Raw genomic sequence first — 18,881 nt, forward strand, 5'->3', positions numbered from 1 at the left:
GAGTCTGCCTTGAAAGCCCATTTGGTCTGGACATCTATTGATGCAAGACACTATACTGACATCAGAATAGAGAACCATCAACTCAGCAGATTTTTTTGTGTTGGACATAATTTGGACCATCTAAATGTTCATATATTTTGCACTATTTAGTTGCACATATTCCGCAGTATAACGTTATGATGGCCGTTTTCAGAATTCATCAGCAGTTAGGTAAAAGACTTTCAAAAATTGCAGGAAAGTAATATTAGATGCAATTGCAGCCATGCAAAAGTACAAGGAACAAAAAAATTTGTAAAGTATCTTCAAAAATCATGATAACAAAAAATAATCGCTTTTGTGAGTTAGTGAGGCGTGAAGTCTTCTGTAGCTTGAATCTTAGGGTTAAAGCAATATTAATTTGTAAACAACTATTTAGGTTTTGCTATCTTATCCAAAAAAGCGACAAGACAACCAAATAAAAGCATTTGGTAAATGCAGAAGCTACTGAGAATACTGGCAACATATGAGTCCATGTGTCTTTGATATAAATTAGTGTTGTTTTATTGCTTGTTTGGCCACATAATTAATGTGGGTCACATTTTACAAGCTTGGTGTTTACAACCACAGCGTCGCTAAGCTATAACCCACATGTGCCACAACAAAACAACAGCCCTGCGTCGCTAACAAATGACCTCAGCTGTGATATTATAGCGTTTAAATCGGTTTTTTTTTCTCCTCGGGAGTAATGTGTGTATTCTACTCGCGGCGTGATGTGTCACTCCTGCCCCTCATCTTCCGCCCCTCTCATCCTCACACTGACCCTCTCTGTGTGTCTCTCCCTCTCCCCTCCGACGCGATGCCGTGTACAAAAATCTGCTACAGCGAATTTCGTGTCCCTTGTTTCCTTATATGGTGATCAGCGTCGCGGCCCGACCCTCCTCGCGCTGTGAGCGAGGCGCGTGCACTGATCGCCGCCGCCGCTCACCGTTCGCTTCCATATTTGGAAGTGAGTCCAACAAAACCCGCGCGGAAGGGAGGGGAGAGAGGAGGGGAGAGAGGAGGGGAGAGGAGGGGAGAGAGGGATGGATGGCGGAGAATTTCCCCCCCCATCCTGAAAACCGCTTTGCGCCTGGCTGCCTGCTGAATGTCGGTTAATACGGCAGCACAATGGCTTCACTTATTAATCTGTCCTCGCGCCATTTGTGTAATAATTGATAGCACGCATTCACGTCTTTGAGACCGAAATTACAGCGTGCGTCACAATAATGGCTACATAGACAAAGTGTGTATATTAATGGGTTTTTTTCCCGATGGGTTCCAATACAAAACAATAAACATACAATACTGTGCAAAAGTGTTACACCACCATAGATTTGTTGTTTTAGTAAAGTTGTGATATATATATATATATATATAAAAGATGCAAACACATAATACAGAGAACATGTACTATGTATTAAAAGTTATAGCAAAATGGCTTCTTCAGACTGAGGTCAATATTAATAATAATCAATAATTATAAAATACAACTAAAGCAGAAGGTAGCTCAAATAATCAATATTGAGCTTTGGACATGTATTGAATGCAACCTGGTTTAAATACGCCATAAGATTTGTATTGTAAATCTCATATTATCTACCTAAGAGAGTTCAAGACATGCCAAAAAGAAAGAGAGGTTACACCAAATACTTGCAACTTTAGCCTGTTGAAGTTGCTTTTTGTTTGCGTTTTAATACTGTATAGGCCTACATATTTCCGGTATGTTCTTGTTGTATTTTACTAAAGAGACTACTGAGAAATAAACATGTATTGCTAAAATAACAAAGTTTAAGGTGGCCTAACACTTCTGCACAGTACTGTGTAGCTGCATTAAAAGATTGAAATGTGTGGTCTGACCCTTTAATTATTATTTATTTGTGGGCTACATTAAGCACTAATTGGGCACAAATGAATCCTTTTATAATTGTGTGCATTAGATATTATCAGGGATTTGTAGGTTTAATCAAATACCTAAAAAAACACATACTCCCATAATCCTCCTCGCCACCATTTTGGCTTGTTTGATTTGTCCACCACTGCTGCCCGCCTCCAGAGAAGGGAATAAAAATATAAATAGTATATCACAGTGTGAATGAGATGATAATATAGAAAATATTGTATGTAAGGAGTTACATGTTGTTGTCCAATTAGTGAAACGTTTAATAACAGCGGTCAAAAATATATTAAAATGTACCTGGGGGGATTATTAGTTTAATGTCCTGTTGTATCATCTGTTTGATTTGTGTTTTATTTATTAAACTGAAGTCTATTAATAATAAAAAATAGACCGCAGCCCTCTTTGGGTTATCACAAGTTATAACAACAAATAACTAAAAAGTAAACACGAAGCAACAAATAAAACTGACGGACAATCAAGGTTAAGAGACACGCGCTCCCGCTCGTGCACCTTTCTCGAGCCGGGACCGCGCTTATAGGCGCGTTCACGTTGTGTATCCAGTGTGTGAGCGAGACCGACAATTCATCATCACAGCCCATTCAATTTCTACACAGACGCTGACCGACTCAGAGCTACAGCCATGGTAGGTGTAACACCGTCTTTATCTCGCTTTGTTTGCTCTGTGCTGGCTCTACACGCTCGAATAGACTCAATCTGAAGATCTGTGGTCCTATTGTGTATTTTAAAAATCATGGTTTCGGCATCAAACGTAGTAAGCCGGTTCTGTGCCGCAGGAGCTACAGCTAGCGCCGGGGCTAGGCAGCGAGCAGCCGGTGGACAGACAGCTAACAAAGCGTTCACACAACACGGCCAGGCTCCTTTTTTTATTACATTAATCGCATTCAGATAATTTCACCGTGTGGTTATTATCGACTTTATTTTAATCACAGGCTGGAAATCCGACTAATGGTGCCAAACAACTGGCGCCATTTCGTTTTCCTTTGCATGTTTTGCCGACAAAATCCGAGACGGCTAACCTACACCGTTGTCATGACGCGGCTCGAGGTGTTTCTGCCTGCATCATGTTTCCGTTATTTCACCTCTGCTCGTCGATGCCTCCACATAACAGCGCGGTGCTGGCAGGTGCAGCGGCGCCTCGGGGCTAACTAGCTAACGGTATTGTTAGCAGAGCTAGCCGCGTTAGCAGAGGCAGAAAATGACTCCCGTTATGGCTGGCGCTAGCTGTGATTTTCTTGTTCTTTGTCTGTACTCCGCTGCACCGCAAACAGGTTTTTACTTGGTTGTTTTGCGTGCTCCATATCGGGTCACTACTCGCATTTTGATACCACACAGATGATGATTTTTTTGGGGGGGGGGTTTCGGCGTTGTGACAGTAAATGTGTGAATTGACAAACGGACGATCCGTTTGAGCAGAGCTTTGCCTTATATAGCAAGCTAGTGCACACACGTGCGTGTGCTGCATTCATGGCCCCACCCTGAATTTGGTGCAAAGACCATTTTGTTTGGAGCTGAATTGTAGCGGATCCGCGATTAAATTCAACTTACTGCCATTGTCCGTGTGACAATTTTGCCATCTAGATATTGTGTTGCGGTAAATATTTGACGGAATTGTCACCGTTATGTAACGGCGGGTTGTTGGATCCACTAGCTGAGGCTAACGGGCCGCTGTCGGTGGATCCTCACGGTCGGTACTGCGCATCTTCTTTTAGTTGCGCATCTAATTTGCAGAGCCGTTTATACACACTGCACGCCCGTCACGCCATTATATTACTACACAATGGCAAGAGGGAATAATTGACGGATGCCTCCATTCATACATAGTCCTCAAACACTAGTTATATTTATGAAAAATACAAATTAAAGCATTATATCTGTAATATAATACATTTTATATATTTCTTTGTTAACATCCAGCCTTTCATTGTTGAGTCTGCACCGTTAACAACATAACCACATTCAGTTTCCCTTTGCAGTTTTTTTTTAAAGAGTTTTAATATAACCCATCAGGCCCGTGTTAGACAGTGAAATTGGCTCCTGAGGCCTGCAGTCTTAACTGTTATTGCTTGTAAAGCAGGGGTCTTCAGTGTTTTTCAGGCTAATGACCCCTTAGCTGAAAGAGAGACAGCAGGGGCCCCATAATACATAAATAAAATAGATTTTCATATTATACTGGGTTTACATTGAGGTGTAGCGCCTAAAGTGCCATATATATAAACATAACCTTTAAATAGTGCGTACAATACTTAGCTATTGAAAAATAACTATTGACAGATTATATATACATTATGGGTCCATCTGACAAGGATTAATGGGTGACAGTCTATTATCATTTTTGTGTGCTGTAAATAAGATGTTTGTTTTTTCTTTATAGGATCATTTGTTTGCAAATAATATGCTGACTTTATTTTAATGATTACTTTCACACATAGGAGTGAGTCATGTCTTATTGTTCATGATAATGCCAGTATAATTTTGAATATGATTTTTTTTTTTAAATCATCGTGATATTGTTGATATTTTAACTAGTTCACATGATGATGTCATGCCAGACTGAAACAACATGGCTTAGAGCGAACTGAAAAAAATAGATGATTTTTGTTAATTTTTTACTGAATATTTTAATGCCAGCTGTTACGTTTATATACTGCACTTATTTTGTTTCAGTTGTATGTTCTTGAAATTAATAATATCTTTTTTTCAGTGTTGTATTATATCATCAAGACTACCGTCGCAAAAATAGACTGAATTATCGTGATACTATTTTAGGGCCATATCGCCTACTCCTATTCATACATATCTTAATGTTTGAAAGAAAAAAATCTTTCAAGTATATATATTTCAATGCCCCCACTTCAGTAGCTTTGAGGACCCCGAACAGGTCATGGACGCCCTTTTAAAGACCCAGGGTGTGAAGGAATTCAAGACTTGGATTGTGACTACGTTTATATTGAGTCACTTGAACGTTGACTTCATTAAAGAAAAGTATCCCTGGTTAAGATTAGATAAGGCTGGAGCTTAGTGATCACTATGGTGATAATAACTTGCTGCTACAACAAAGTAAAAACAGAATACAAACAACATCTCGGGGAATTACACCAAAGCAGTAGGGATGAAGAGGTGAAACTTATAACATTTTGGCTGTACAGATCATGCTCGTAAACAGAGAAATAAGACATGCAAATCACGATCTCTCAGCATCGCCATGGACAAAGAATACCATGTGTCACGTGCTGCCTCGTATGCAAAAACCTTTTTTAAACCTCTGCATGTTATTTTGGAGACAGATTTTTCCATGTTCTCTGGAGTTATAGCAAAGCGCAATTCTTTTATTGACAGATGGGATTAAGGAAGTGAATAAGGTTGTTTGCTGGTTAATAATTACCCTAAAATTCACGGTTATCTCACACAGGGTGTTTTTTACGCCCTGAGCAAACATACAGTGCCTGTCCGTGCTGCTTAGCAGTTGGGTTCCTTTTCCGTCTTTCCTGCCCATTATTTCCTTTTCATTGTTGTGTCTTTTTTTCCACTGACACGTTGCTGGTAGACAGCAGTTTTCTCCTCCTGAGACTGCATTTTCCTGCGATGCCGGGCCTTAAACAGAGTCAGGAGACCTGATAGTCCGTGATGGAGCGGCTGTGACTCTGCGATGTGACTTGCATTTTATATTTTTACAGAAGCTCCATTGTTTGAGAGTGAACCCTGAGCTCAAACGCTTAATTCCTGACCACACCCTCACCCACATGGTCATGTTTATGGTGGAGATACATGGCTGCTCCCTCTGAACACACTTATGTAACATTTTATACCTACTGGTCACAGACACAGAGACTTGGACACACCTGTTAGATGGATCTATTTAGTAATCATGTTCGAGACGGACTTTGGACGACATATTTTATGTCTGTTCGTCATTCTGCTTACATTCTGACCTTATGCATAATAAATGGGATTAAAAGGCTGAATCATCACTGTTGATTTTGGACCAAGTGTGCTGACAGTTGATTTTTTTTTGGGGGGGGGGTTTGAGTTTGGGTTTTTTTTTTTTTTAGGATTACACATTTTAACTCTTTCACCACCTTGGTTAAGCGCTTGTCACGGCCACACCTTCTGCATTTCAATCCTCCTTATCAGTGAGCCTTGTAAGGAGCATTCCTGCTGTGTGTGATAGTCACATGCCGCCCTCGCAGGCCTTTCCTCAGCCTTATTTACTGTACTGAAGTCATCCCTGCTGGCCTGTTAAACACCACGGCGACTGTTTCCTTGTTCACCGAAGACTGAAATTAACAGTTGCTCTCATAAACAATTAGTCTGTCAGTTATTTGCTAGATACATTGGTCAGTGTTTTCCCAAAAGCCCAAGTTGACATATTAAAGCTGCTTGGGTTTTCTTCCAGCCGTTCAAAACCTGAATATATTTAGTTTAATATCACAGGACAGAGAAAACCAGCAAATGTTTACATTTTAAAAGTGGGTTTTAAAAGCCAGTTTGGGGGAAAAATTTTAACTTGGCAATATTGTATCAATACACATACGCCAATCATCTGTCTTTTTTTTTTACTGTATAAATTATTAATATTGCAAATGCAAATTAAACTTTTGGTTATCTATTAGAATAACAAAATTTGAATTTATTTTACTGTGGAAAAAATTGAAGTGAGAAGAACAGACCGAAATCTTAATAGATAAAACAGATGCTGACAGTTTTTTTTTTTTTTTTGAGGATCTAAGTTGCAGTTGAGAAAAGGTAATGAATCGCAATACTCATCACGTTTAAAATTGCTGTAATATTGTATTGTGACAATATCATATCATGGGGCCTCTGGTGATTCTCACACCTAAAAGTTTGTCATTTTTATGTAAAAATTGACTCGAGGGATCTTTTGATCATCAGTGTGGAATTTAAAAGCATTGGTGTCCATTTACATTTAAAGCATTTTCTATTTAAATCGTGACTCCAAAGAACCATTCAGTGTCTAGCAATGGATTTTCCTCTTAATTCTGTGTAAACGTGATGGAGTTAAATTATATTTTCTTTTCCTGATGTGAGACCTGCGTTCAAACACCGGTAGCTTTGTGTAGTCTGTCCAATGATCACCTTTCAGTTATGAGAAACACGGACAGCTGCAGAAATAGCACTTGCCAGGTTAATCTGTACGTACCTTAAACTCCGAGTTAACGTCTCGATCTCTCCTCAGGCCTCCGGTGTGAAAGTCACAGACGAAGTTATCGCCGTCTTCAACGACATGAAGGTGCGCAAGGCCCAGGCGAACGAGGACGAGAAGAGGAAGAGGAAGAAGGCCATTCTGTTCTGCATTAGCAAGGACCTCAAGAACATTGTTCTGGATGACGGCAAAGAGATCCTGCTGGGTGACTTGGGAACCACCGTCCAGGACCCGTACCAGCACTTTGTGAAGATGCTGCCCCCAGAGGACTGCCGCTACGCCCTGTACGACGCCACCTATGAGACCAAAGAGACAAAGAAGGAGGACCTGGTCTTTATCTTCTGGTGAGAGCTGCTGTTTTTAGACATTAAAGGGTTTATGAACAAAAATAAGACGACATTTGACTTTAATAGTGTTTGTTTCCGACTCGCAGGGCTCCAGATGGTGCCCCCCTGAAGAGCAAGATGATCTATGCCAGCTCAAAAGATGCTATCAAGAGAAAATTCGAAGGTAAATACCATGATGGAGGATCCATTTATGACATCACCTGCTCTATTAACCCTTTGAAACCTGAGCAGGGGGGCTTTATTTCTTTCAAAAACACTGGAAGAAGGCAATGAGCAACTAAAGAAGAAATGACTCCAAAAAATGAGCAAGAAATTTGAAAAAAAGTACAATAAATTACCTGAAAATTAGTCAATGAAAAAGAAGGGAAAAAAAACAGTTTTTGAAAAAGTGCTTAAAAAATTCTAAAGACTCTGTCACATAATTTTAAATATGTAATATTTTCTTATTTTCCCATTGACATTTGCTCCTAGAATTTTTGAAAAAACAAAACAAAAACAAACCTATTTATTTCTTGTAATTTGCGGAACATTTCGTACCAAATTGTTTCGTATCCCCATGTTTTTTTTAAAGCTTGCTCGGGCTTCAAAAGGTTTGTAAAAGACGTCTGAAAGCAGCACAAGAAAAGAAATGTCCAGGTTTCAAAGCGTTAAACAACATTTCGGTCTTCGTTAACACACCTCTTTGAATTTTAATTCCAGGTATTAAGCACGAGTGGCAGGTGAACGGTTTGGAAGACCTCAAAGACCGGCACACCCTGGCAGAAAAGCTCGGCGGCTCGTCAGTAATCAGCCTGGAAGGATCCCCTATATAAATACTGCCCCCCCTCCCCTCCTCTCAGGCTTCGATCGAGGCCTTTCAGACACATCTGTTGGGTTTAGCTGTTCATTCCAGTGTGGTTTGGAGAAGGGCAAAAGCAGAACTAGCACCATTCGCGGGACTCTCGGGGTGGGATATTGTGGGTGGGTTTGTGGTCAAGTGACAGTTTAAAAACAAGAAAAAAAAAAAAATTCAGATAAATTCCACAAATGCAGACTGTCATTCCAGTTCACGCAACATAAAGAATATGAACAAAACACACACAAAGGAAAAAAACATTAAGATACAACTGAGAAAGGATGATGATAAAACTTTAAAAAACACATATTGTTCATGTTTAAAGATTGTTCTTTTATTCCAGGTTCCATTTGAGTGATTGCAGAGAAAGGGACAGACAGCCTCTTAGTTTTCCAACCATTGAATCCTGATAAATAATCGTTCCAACTACATTTTTTTTGCCAAACTTTTAGTTAAGTTTTGTAAGTGTTTGTAGTTGAGACTAGCTGTAGTATGAACTAATTCACAAGATGTATCAAAACCTTCTCTGGGGGGGAAATGCGGTTAAATATATATATTTTTCTTTTTTTGTTTTGTTATTCCATGTTTTTTTTTTTTTTCTTTTTGAACATGCAAATTCCAAAACTTGAGTGATTCCTTTTTATTTCCAGTTCTGGGTCAGAAATTCATGGCATTTGATGTAGTTAACAGACAACATTCCTTGTACTTGTTAAAACCAGGATCTCCTTGAATAAATCTTTGGTGTTAATGAAGGTCTGGTGGGGAGCGATGTGTATATGAAGGACCAGCGGTCAGAGTTTAGACTGAATATTGAATGGTGGATGTTTTGTATCGTCTCCTTACTCTAATAAAAAGCACTAAACTACTGACTTGTTCTGCTCTTTTTCCACTTTTTTTTGTCGCTTGTCTTTTCTTGAGCTGTTGGCTTTCTGTTTTAAATTCGGGGTGTTTCAGGTTTAGGTAATCATCAAATCAGATGGATCTATGATAGCATCGTGGCTGAAAGTCATAGTTTAACGAAAAATCTGCTCATCCAGTTCGATGAGGGATCTAACTAATCACCATTCTCATAAACTGATTGATCTATAAAATGTCAGAAAAAAAATATACATATATATTTATGTCCTAAATCCAAAATAGAAATATTCAAACAAATTGCTTGGTCCAAATTGCCATTCAGTGTACGATCGCAGAATATGGAAAAAATCTGTTTTTTTTTCACCTTGCAAGATAGAACAAGTGCATTTTTAAAATGTTTTTTGCGTGAACAATTGTTACAGATTAGTTTTGTGCCAGTGGACATTCAGTGAATGTGTCTCTCGATCAGGGTGTGTAAAAGTATCAGATACCTAAATGGAATACTTTATAAGACCATTGAGATATTTTACACTAATCTGTATCTTATGCAGGTATATATAGTGATTTAAGTTATTCTCCAATTTGCCAACAGGTTAAAGCAAGTATAAATTAGGCATTAGGTTCAGTGCTGGGATTGAAGATTTGTAACATCAGAAATGTGGACTATAACACAGAAGAGCTTGATTTATTTTGACAAGAAGAAATTAAAAGATGGATAAATTAAACATGGCAATTAACACCTCACAAATTCAAGAATATTTAATGACTTAAGGTTTAATATGTTAAAAAAATATAAAAATTATATATATATATATATTAATATATATATATATATAATTTTCAAGTTTTTTTAAGGACCTGCAGACACCCCTGTAAATTCAATTTAAAGCAAATTGTGTCCCTACTTTTCTGCTCCATTGACGCAGTACCGGTTCTGACCACACGAGGGAGCCCAAACACAACTCCTAAAACTCCTGAAAAAAGTCAAGACTACTGACACCATCACTGTTATAAATCTCTGTTTATTAAAATATATCAAGCATTTTTCACAAAAATAAAATTAACACTCTGTCTCGCCAGTCCACACTGAGAAGAGCACGCTGTCTGCACAAACATCTAGGAACATCAGTGGAGTCCAAAAATGATTTTTATTCTGTCTATGACGCAGGTGTATGAGCAGCAGAGGTGGGACCAAGTCAGTGTTTTGCAAGTCACAAGTCACATGTTTTTGCACTCAAGTCAAAAACATGAGAACTCAAGTCGCACGTCAAGTCCCAAGTCCTAAACTTTGAGTTTGGAGTCCTGGACAAGTCATAAAACACTCTTTGCCAAATGTAATGCCTTTTTAATATTAAAATTTTAAAAAATCTTGAATGCTTTTTAAATTTTGTATTTATTTGTTAAAGGTCCAGTGTGCAAGATTTAGGTGAAATTATTGGCAGCAATGGAATATAATATAATAAGCATGCTTTTTTTAGGTTATAATGAACTGAGAATAAAAACATTTGTTTTTGTTACCTTAGAATGAGCTGTTTAAATTTACACTGGGAGCCGCTCCTCTTTCACAGAGTTAAACTGACATGTTCCTACAGTAGCCCAGAGTGGACAAACCAAACACTGGCTCTAGACAGGGCCACTTGCAGCCACTGCAGATAGCAGCCCCTTGGCAATAAGCCAAACAGCATCAGAAAAACAATGATTTTTAACGTGAAACGGCTTTATTCAGAGTTTGTTCAGTGTTTGAAATCACCTTGTCTGTTAGTTTTGGAGAACTCTTCAGATAAATCAGCTCCCGGTAAAAACCTCCTGAACAATAAACACAGATGAATCCTAACAGAGAGCTCACACTTGGCACATGAGAGAAGTTTCAGCTGGCTGCAATCTGCAGTCCTCAACAGTGGATGCCTCTAAATCTTACACATCGGACTTTTATGACGAGTTTGAAATTCTTGTTTCTCCGTCTACAATCAACCTGCATGCATTGCTTACTGTAATTTGTTTTTTGTTGAAGACGGGTTTTGTTTTGTTTTTCACAGACTTAAGTATCGTTGGAGTCATTTTTTCCAGCTGGAGCTCAGTAAGACAACGTTAGTTCTTCATGCTTCTCTACAACTTGATTGGATGCTGGTTAAAACAAAGTGGATCTGTGGGAATGAATAGCAGCGATGTTGATTGAGGAAATAAATTGAGTTGTGACAAATTTTTAAATAATATCATTTTTAATCTTTGGCCTTCGGCAAAGGTATAAAATCATATTTTCAAGTGAAAAGGTTCAAGTCTAAGTCACACGTTATTGAAGTTAATGTCAGTGTCCAATGCAAGTTTTCTTTGATTTTGTCGAGTCTAAAGTCAATAAATTTGTGACTGAAGTCCACACCTCTGGTATGCAGATCAAAGGTTCAAACCAAATGATCCCTAAATAGCTATAAAACTACAAAACTATTTCCCCATGGTCAGAAAAGAAAGAGGGAAAGACACGGAGACAAAATGTCAACAGATTTCCATCATCCACAGTAGGAAAATAATCTGGTGCTACTGACACACAGCGCACACCAGGAAAAGTGTTTTTCCCCCTCTTATAAAAAGTGGTTTATGTTAATACTGTGGAAACACTGACTGTGTTATTAATCTGACTGTGGGCAAAAACATATTAAAAGATGCTGTGGTGATGATCTCACAGGCGGATTTGTTCAATAGGCCCAGAGGTTACGGGGAGCAAATTAAACACAGAGGAGAAATAACTCGATGACAGGGATCCAACAGTAACTGATCTGCTCTGCTGGTGCATCACTGAAGGGGGTTATTTTTTAGGGATTTAATCCATTTTCCTGATGGATAAAGAGACATTTCACCCTGTAGTTTTTGTGCTTTTTTAAATTTTTCTTGATTTACTTTGAAGGCCGTGACACACCAAGCCAACCATCAGCCGTCCACCCACGTTGGGCCGACAGCGAGCGCCTGTGGCCCTCATCGCCACAGTGTGTCCTGCACCATTGGCCCTCGTTGGCTTTTTCCGCCAATGCAGCCTGTCGAATCTGCGGCCATGGAGCTCGTCGGTGAATAAAATCACTTTGATTGGCCATGCAGCTCAGCGCACGAGGAGACAAAGGGAAGTGGAAAATATAAAGAAACAGCTAAAGAGGGAGTGTCGTCAAAACAAACTTGTTATATGAGGTAAGGTTTTTTTCTTTAACAATTGAGCTCTCAAGAGAAACGTTTCCTGATGGTTTATGTTGTTGTTCACTGGCGCTCCGGAAATATGGTTTGTCCTCTGTGTTGTGTTGTTAATGTGCTGACTGGCTAACTAACGTCATGGCAGTCTTCTGGTTTTATATTTAGACTGACTATTAAAGTCTGTGTAAAGTGAATTCAGAGATTTGTTTCAAAACACATCATAAATGTTGGAAACTGATTGTTGAAAACGTTACAAAGACCCTTTACTATATAGTACTGAATTGTGTTAGACGGCATAACCCCGCCCCTGACAATGTCGTAGTATAAAAACAAGAAGCATCATTAGCATAGTCGCACAATTGGGCGTGGCCTCCGCTCTTCCTGTGGACACGCCCCCAGCGTTTCAGATCAGAGAAAGCCGTGCATTTTTTTTCATGATTTTGAGACCTTCTTTTACATACTTGGCGATTTTTTTGGGTCATTCAAATTTGGTCAATTTGGTGTTTAATAACACATCTTTCTGTGATGTGACAAACTCAGAACACATTTTAATTGTCACTTTACACGGACTTTAAAGACGGCCGCTGTCTGCTGGCATGGAGGGGTATTTCCTCTCATGCAGGTGCAGAAGATACGTGCTTGCTTGCTGTCGGTTTGGTGTGTTCATGTGCAACTTTCTGGCCAAAACTCAGCAGCATGAGGTGACAGAGCAGGGGGCTTTCATCGCCGCTAGTTCTTGCATGTTGGCTTGGTGTGTCAGGGCCTTAAAACCTCCTACTTGTTCTCTTGTCCGTCTCAGTTCTGGGCACAATCTAGTCGGTTGCCGTGCACCCAGTAACAGATCTGAGCAAACTTCAGAGGAGTGATCCGCACCGCCACATTGTAATCCCGGTTCTCCCCATCGATCTCTAGCCACTGGTGTCCAGAGAAAATGCCGATGACCTTTCTCTCCCAGCGCTCTAAACTGTTGTCCCACACTCGTCCGTACACTCCAGAGCCGCTGGCTCCAGGTCGGGCGTCACAGTGCTGGTAAATCAGGTCGCTGGACTCTTCTTCCACAGGACAGAATCTGTACACCAGCTCCCCTGATCTGTCGCTGTCGAAACCAGAGAAGTGGATACGGTTCCCTGCCAGGTCATCAGAGGAGGGAGCCACAGAGAGGCGCATGAAGGGACGCCGGTGAGGCCAACGCAGCTCCAGCAGAGCATAATCAAAGTCCATGCTGACCTCCTGAGGGCCCTGGATCCAACCTTTGGGCACACGAGTACGTTTCACCCTCACCCAGCGGACCAGAGGCTTCTTGGAAGAAGCGAGGCCAGATTTGGTGCCGTTAATGGATGGAGGAATCAGGAATCCTACCCTGAGCTTTCTTGCCCCCTTGACATAATCTTTCCCATCATGCACACAGTGGGCGGCTGTGAGGACGTGCTGCTGAGACACAAGAACACCGGTGCAGCCAGTGGAGATCCGCACGGCTGTGGAGAAAGGGTAATCCAACAGGAAGTGGTCACCTTGGATGTTAAAACGTCCGTCTGCGCCATAGATCTGCCGCCTGACGCGTTTGTGCCTGGGCTTCACTCTCGGTCGTCTCCTCGGTGAAGGCTGAGCAAAGTGATTTCCGTCAAACTCTGAATCGTCCTCCACATCTACAGTAGTGAGAGTGCGGGAGCCGTCAGCGTACAGCGTCTCAAAGGCCAGTTTCTCCGTGAGCTGCTCCCTGTGAACCTCCTGCTCCCTGTGGAGGCAGCTGGAGTTGCAGTGAGTGGTGAAGTCCAGCTGAGTCTGAGCGCTGAAGCGGGATGGGATGAGAGGCGTTGGTGTGTGAGGGACGAGCGTGGGGACATGGACAGGCGGAGGGTGCAGAAGGGACAGAGTGACAGGGAGGAGGAGCAGGAGCAGGTGAGTCAGCAGGAGTGCGCTCTCACGTGGCATCATGGTGAAAAAAACTGCAATGACACAGAAAATAAGCACAAACATGAGAAAAACAGCTTACAAACTTATCTTAGATTGCATGAATTCCTTTGTGTTTGTCAAGACGACAAAACACAAACTCCTATGCCTAATACAGCTGGACTCTTTCACAGCTGATTGTAAATCACAGCAGTGATTTGTGAGGTCAGCTTGCAAAATCTAATGTTGCAACGCACGCCTGAGTTTCATCTGGTGTGGCGTGGCAACAAAGAGCCTCTTGTTCCTATAATATAGATTACTGGGGAAAATAGGATTTAAGCCTGATGGAAACAAACAAGCATTTTAATGTCTGTTTGGTCCAAAAGTCACAGGCAAATTCCAGAAGTTCAATTAAAATGGAAGCAAAATGGCCACAGACATAACTGAAAAGCCAGAACAAAGCTGAGTGGTCAAGGCTTTAAAAGTAAAAGAAATGCAGTGTGTGATTACCAGTGGTGGACAGTAATGAAGTACATTAACTTTAGTACAGTTTTTGAGTATCTGTACTTGACTTGATGTTTACTTTCGAGAAACGTATTACTTTGATGACACTTCATTTGAAAGACAAATATTGTACTTTCAAGTCCACTATATTTCAGTGAAGGCTCTCATTACCCTTCGTTTAAAGTCAGCAGATGATATTTTTTTCTTTTCTAAAATGCAACTACGACCATACACATCTGCATGAGGTCTGTTTGCCAAAGTGGCGTTCTCGTACCTCTATCTCATGCATGCCCGACTCAGACTGGGCAGCTCATCGGTAGAGACAGATAGAGAGTCATGGTCATCAGAAGATGGTGGTATTTGGTTATGCGGTGTTAGTAATAACTCTGGCAGCAAATGGAGATAGATTCCCCACCAGATCACCCATGGCCACAACTCAAGTCCATATATCAAGTGTTGGAGATGAAGAATGATTTGAATTATTTTAAATGTTTGTGCTGTTTACCGCGCAAAACCTTGAACACGGCTACAATAATTCGCCATCTAACCTAAGAAAAGCAAGTTTAAGGTATCGTTTCTCCTTCAAAAAATGAAACTGGTGGACCTCTACAAGCAATTCAGTGCATTAACTGAATGATTTAGAGCCATTAGGTTCTGTAAATGTATTGTAACATAAAGTGTTCAGATTTTTAAAAAGTACTTTGAATACTGAAGTGTTTTTAAAAGCAAGTACTCCAGTACTTTGATTCAAGTAATAATTTCAACTTTCACTGGTATTGGAGTATTATCTGACCAGGAGTATCTATACTTTGACTCAAGTAAGAGAGTTGTGTACTTTGTCCTCCACTGGTGATTACTTAAAACATCATTTAAAAAAAAAAAAAGGTTTTCTAGAAGAAAAACTATACTGTGTTACGGCAGACTGAACAAGAGGTTACAGTAAAAAAAAAAAAAAATCTCCAATCAAATATTTGTCAGAGCTCAGAGGTAAGACGTTGTTTTCCATCAAACATTAACTACTTCACAGTGTACGTGGGGCTTTCAGGGCAGATTAGCAGCAACAAGGAGACACTTGATCCCCTCTAAAGGCTGTGGACCCGGAGGCACTCATGGCACGAAAAGAGCAGGTGTGTAAAAAAAAGTGAAAAGAAACAAGTTGAGGCATGGCAGCAAAAAAGAGCATTATTTTGAACAAAGGGCAGGGTGGGGCCGTTCTGCACACCTATGAGCTGCTCCATATAACACTACAAAGGAGTCAGAAAAAAAGCTCCTGAAAGTAGGAAAGGCACAGATTTTCTTCCAAGTTGATGTGTCAGATATGTGACAGCTGCGACAGACAGCTACAGAGGATCTTAAGTGGTAAATTGGCTGGTGAGGAAGTGGTAATAAACCTGTAGTACAACCAGCGGTGTAGCAGGAGTTGATAAGTGGGTGTACTGTGAAGTAGGTGGGTAGGCTAACCCCTTAAAGCCTGAGCAAATTGGCTTGATTTCTTTCTGAAATATGGGAAGCAGGCGACAAAAGAAGAAATCACCCAGAAATTAGCAAGAAGTTAGTAAAAAATACAAGAAAATGACCTGAAAATTGGTAAAAACAAACAAAAAGAAAAAGGAAGTTTAGAAAAAACACAAGTAAATGACCTGGGAAAAAACGCTTAAAAAATTCTGACAAATTTTTAACATAGTTTTGAATACCTAAATATAATTATAAATTCAACTTTCAGATTTTTTTCCCCTAGCTCTTTGAAATAATTTTCTAAATCCATTAATTTCATGCCGTTTGTGTAACATTTCTTATCAAGTTGGTTGTTGCCTTTTTCCCCCCATGTTTTGAAAAAAATCGCGCCAATTTGCTCAGGGCTCAAGGTTTAAATACTTGTGAAAGCCGTCTAAAAGCAGCACAAGAAATGTGATGTTGCTCCCGTTGACAATGGGTTAAAGAGAAAATATATTCTCCTACATCACAATGGCTTTTGGGCTGAAAGGTGGGCATACTGTAAACAGCCAGAGCATAAAGAGGTGGACCCTGTATACCTGCTTACCTTCAGCTACACCAATGAATATAACTTAAAAAAAACAACAAAGATATATTTATGACCTTTGTGGTAAAACAGATGTAATCTAAATGATTTGGGGATGTAAAGCCACAAAATAAATGAGTTGTTGGAGCCTGTTTTAGTGTTGAAACATGTTGTCTGACTCTTAAGACAACTTTTCAAGCTGTAAACCAAAAACCGCAGCTCCTCCTGACATTCTCTCTTTTCAAAACCACAGAAAAATGATCCAAAAGACATCTCTGTGAAACATGAGTGTTAATTTGGAGCGGCCTTGAAGCATGAAGGCAATAGTTTATCGTCAAAATAGTTCATATAAATCTTTACCCAGTTATTATATTGCACATAAAAGAAGAAATTACAAAAAGTCTACTACTTCAGTGCACTGCCAGGTATCCAAAACACTCAAGTTTACCAGAAGCCTATAGAGGATTCCCTGTTAATGTGATCTAATCTTGTCTGACATAACATAAAGCAGAGTCAAGTAAAGTTCAGCTCCCCCTAACATCTGTCATACAAGAGAAAATCCTTGTCAATATAAACAGGGAAGATGGTTAAAAGGATGTTTAGGACACAAAAAAAGTATCACAACATCTGAAACCTCATACAGATATTATTTCATCATTTCATTCTATAATAATTATAATATAATAATAATCATTTTAAAAATCCTTGCTTGTATTTATAGAAAAACCTGTAAATGCAACAATATTTTCTGTCTCAAACTGGACATTTTATGCATCCAAGTAGAGACAGGAGAGGGGAAAAACTCTTAATCAAATCAATACATTTAATACATTACCTCCTGATAGAAGTCGATGGTCCGTGTTTACATTCCAGTCAAGTTTCCCTCCCCATCAGACGACTCCCTCGGGATCATTGCCCAGGTTTTCCCTCATCCTCTCCGCTGGCCGGCAGGTAGTTTCTCCGTGCTCGTCCTCCAGAAGGCAAATCTCGCCCGCTTTTTTACAGAGTGAACAAATAAAGCGCCGGAGTCTCTGTGAGAGTCCGGCACCTTCAGTCTTTCCTCTGAAACCTGCCCAGCTCAGACACCCAGCCACAAATAAAAGACTCTTGTCTGAGAAGAAGTGTTTATTCTCTCCGTAGCGTCCTGCCTCACGGTCCTAGCGCCCCGCCTGCGCCTGTCTGCTGAGGGAGGACAGATGGTTACTGTGTGTTATCAGGAACCGTCAATTACACATTATTCTCACACTTTTTATATTGTTTTACTTTTATACAGGCATTGAATAAAGAATGATTGCATGACTGTGTTATTTTAACCCTTTAAAGCTTGAGCAAATTGGCTTGACTTATTTAAAAACATGGAGAGAAGGCACATGAACAAAATGACCCCAGAATTAGCAAGAACTCAATAACATTTTTTGAACTGGGAAAAAAAAAACGCTTTAAAGTAATTATTATTCTGTAACATAATTTTAAATATATAATTCTGAATAGTTTTGTGGACATTCTTCCCTAGCTATTTTAAAAAATAATCTATCTATCAATATATCATCTATATACATACAGTATATATCACATAATAATAAAAGGACTAAGTTGTTACACCAAGTACAGACAGGTAAATATTTGTAAAAGTTATGTTTGCGCATAAATAAGCTAAGCAAACAAAGAATCCAGTAATGAGTCCTAAAACCCCGAAAGTTGTTAGCATTTCAGCACCTCTGGTTCCCTTGTCTCAAAATCAATATGAAATGAGGTCTGTGGTTACCATAAGGTTAAGACATGTTCACATTTTGTTCTACAACATAAAATCCATCAGTAAATACCTCTCTCGCAAACAAGCCACAAGCTAACAAGTGGCTAAAATGAGACTACAGAACGTCATTATTTTGAACTGTGCCGAACACAGCTGTGCAGTCTTGTAAAGGTGGCAACGCAACCATAGTGTAGTTTGTTTATCGCCTAACATTAGCTTTTTTTGTTATGGCGATTGCATTTAGGCATCAAAAAACCCTCATTTCATTTGTGGAGACGCTCTTGCTGAACGAAAAGATCCAAAAACCAATGGAAAAATCCCATAGGCTTTTTGACAAGGGAACCAGGGCGAAGCTAACTTCTGCATCTGCAGAACATCATCCCTGGGGCACTCTGTTAGCACT

General features: G+C 39.9%; 2 protein-coding genes across 2 annotated transcripts; one reads left to right on the top strand and one right to left on the bottom strand.

Moving 5' to 3' along the window:
- The first annotated feature begins 2,400 nt into the window (after positions 1-2,400).
- Positions 2,401-9,148, top strand: cfl1 (cofilin 1). Its single transcript, XM_042493621.2, has 4 exons — positions 2,401-2,558; positions 7,131-7,441; positions 7,531-7,607; positions 8,144-9,148. The coding sequence occupies exons 1-4, from the start codon at positions 2,556-2,558 to the stop codon at positions 8,254-8,256; spliced, it is 504 nt and encodes a 167-aa protein (XP_042349555.1). The 5' UTR covers positions 2,401-2,555; the 3' UTR covers positions 8,257-9,148.
- A 991-nt stretch (positions 9,149-10,139) lies between these two features.
- Positions 10,140-17,840, bottom strand: prss23 (serine protease 23). Its single transcript, XM_042493951.2, has 2 exons — positions 17,561-17,840; positions 10,140-14,257 (listed from the first exon to the last, which is right to left on the bottom strand). Exon 2 carries the CDS (start codon positions 14,244-14,246, stop codon positions 13,107-13,109), a length of 1,140 nt encoding a protein of 379 aa, XP_042349885.2. The 5' UTR covers positions 14,247-14,257; positions 17,561-17,840; the 3' UTR covers positions 10,140-13,106.
- Between the last annotated feature and the right edge of the window lie 1,041 nt (positions 17,841-18,881).

Source organism: Plectropomus leopardus, chromosome 8, assembly GCF_026936395.1.
Source record: "Plectropomus leopardus strain MGB_pleo_1.0 chromosome 8, ASM2693639v1, whole genome shotgun sequence".
In the NCBI taxonomy this organism is placed as follows: domain Eukaryota; kingdom Metazoa; phylum Chordata; class Actinopteri; order Perciformes; family Serranidae; genus Plectropomus; species Plectropomus leopardus.

Bases quoted from the DNA above. Each gene is read 5' to 3' on its own strand.
- cfl1 (XM_042493621.2), top strand. The intron at 7,442-7,530 runs GTGAGAGCTGCT...TCCGACTCGCAG, and splicing joins GACCTGGTCTTTATCTTCTG to GGCTCCAGATGGTGCCCCCC. The intron at 7,608-8,143 runs GTAAATACCATG...TTTTAATTCCAG, and splicing joins TATCAAGAGAAAATTCGAAG to GTATTAAGCACGAGTGGCAG.
- prss23 (XM_042493951.2), bottom strand. From the start codon at position 14,246: ATGATGCCACGTGAGAGCGCACTCCTGCTGACTCACCTGCTCCTGCTC.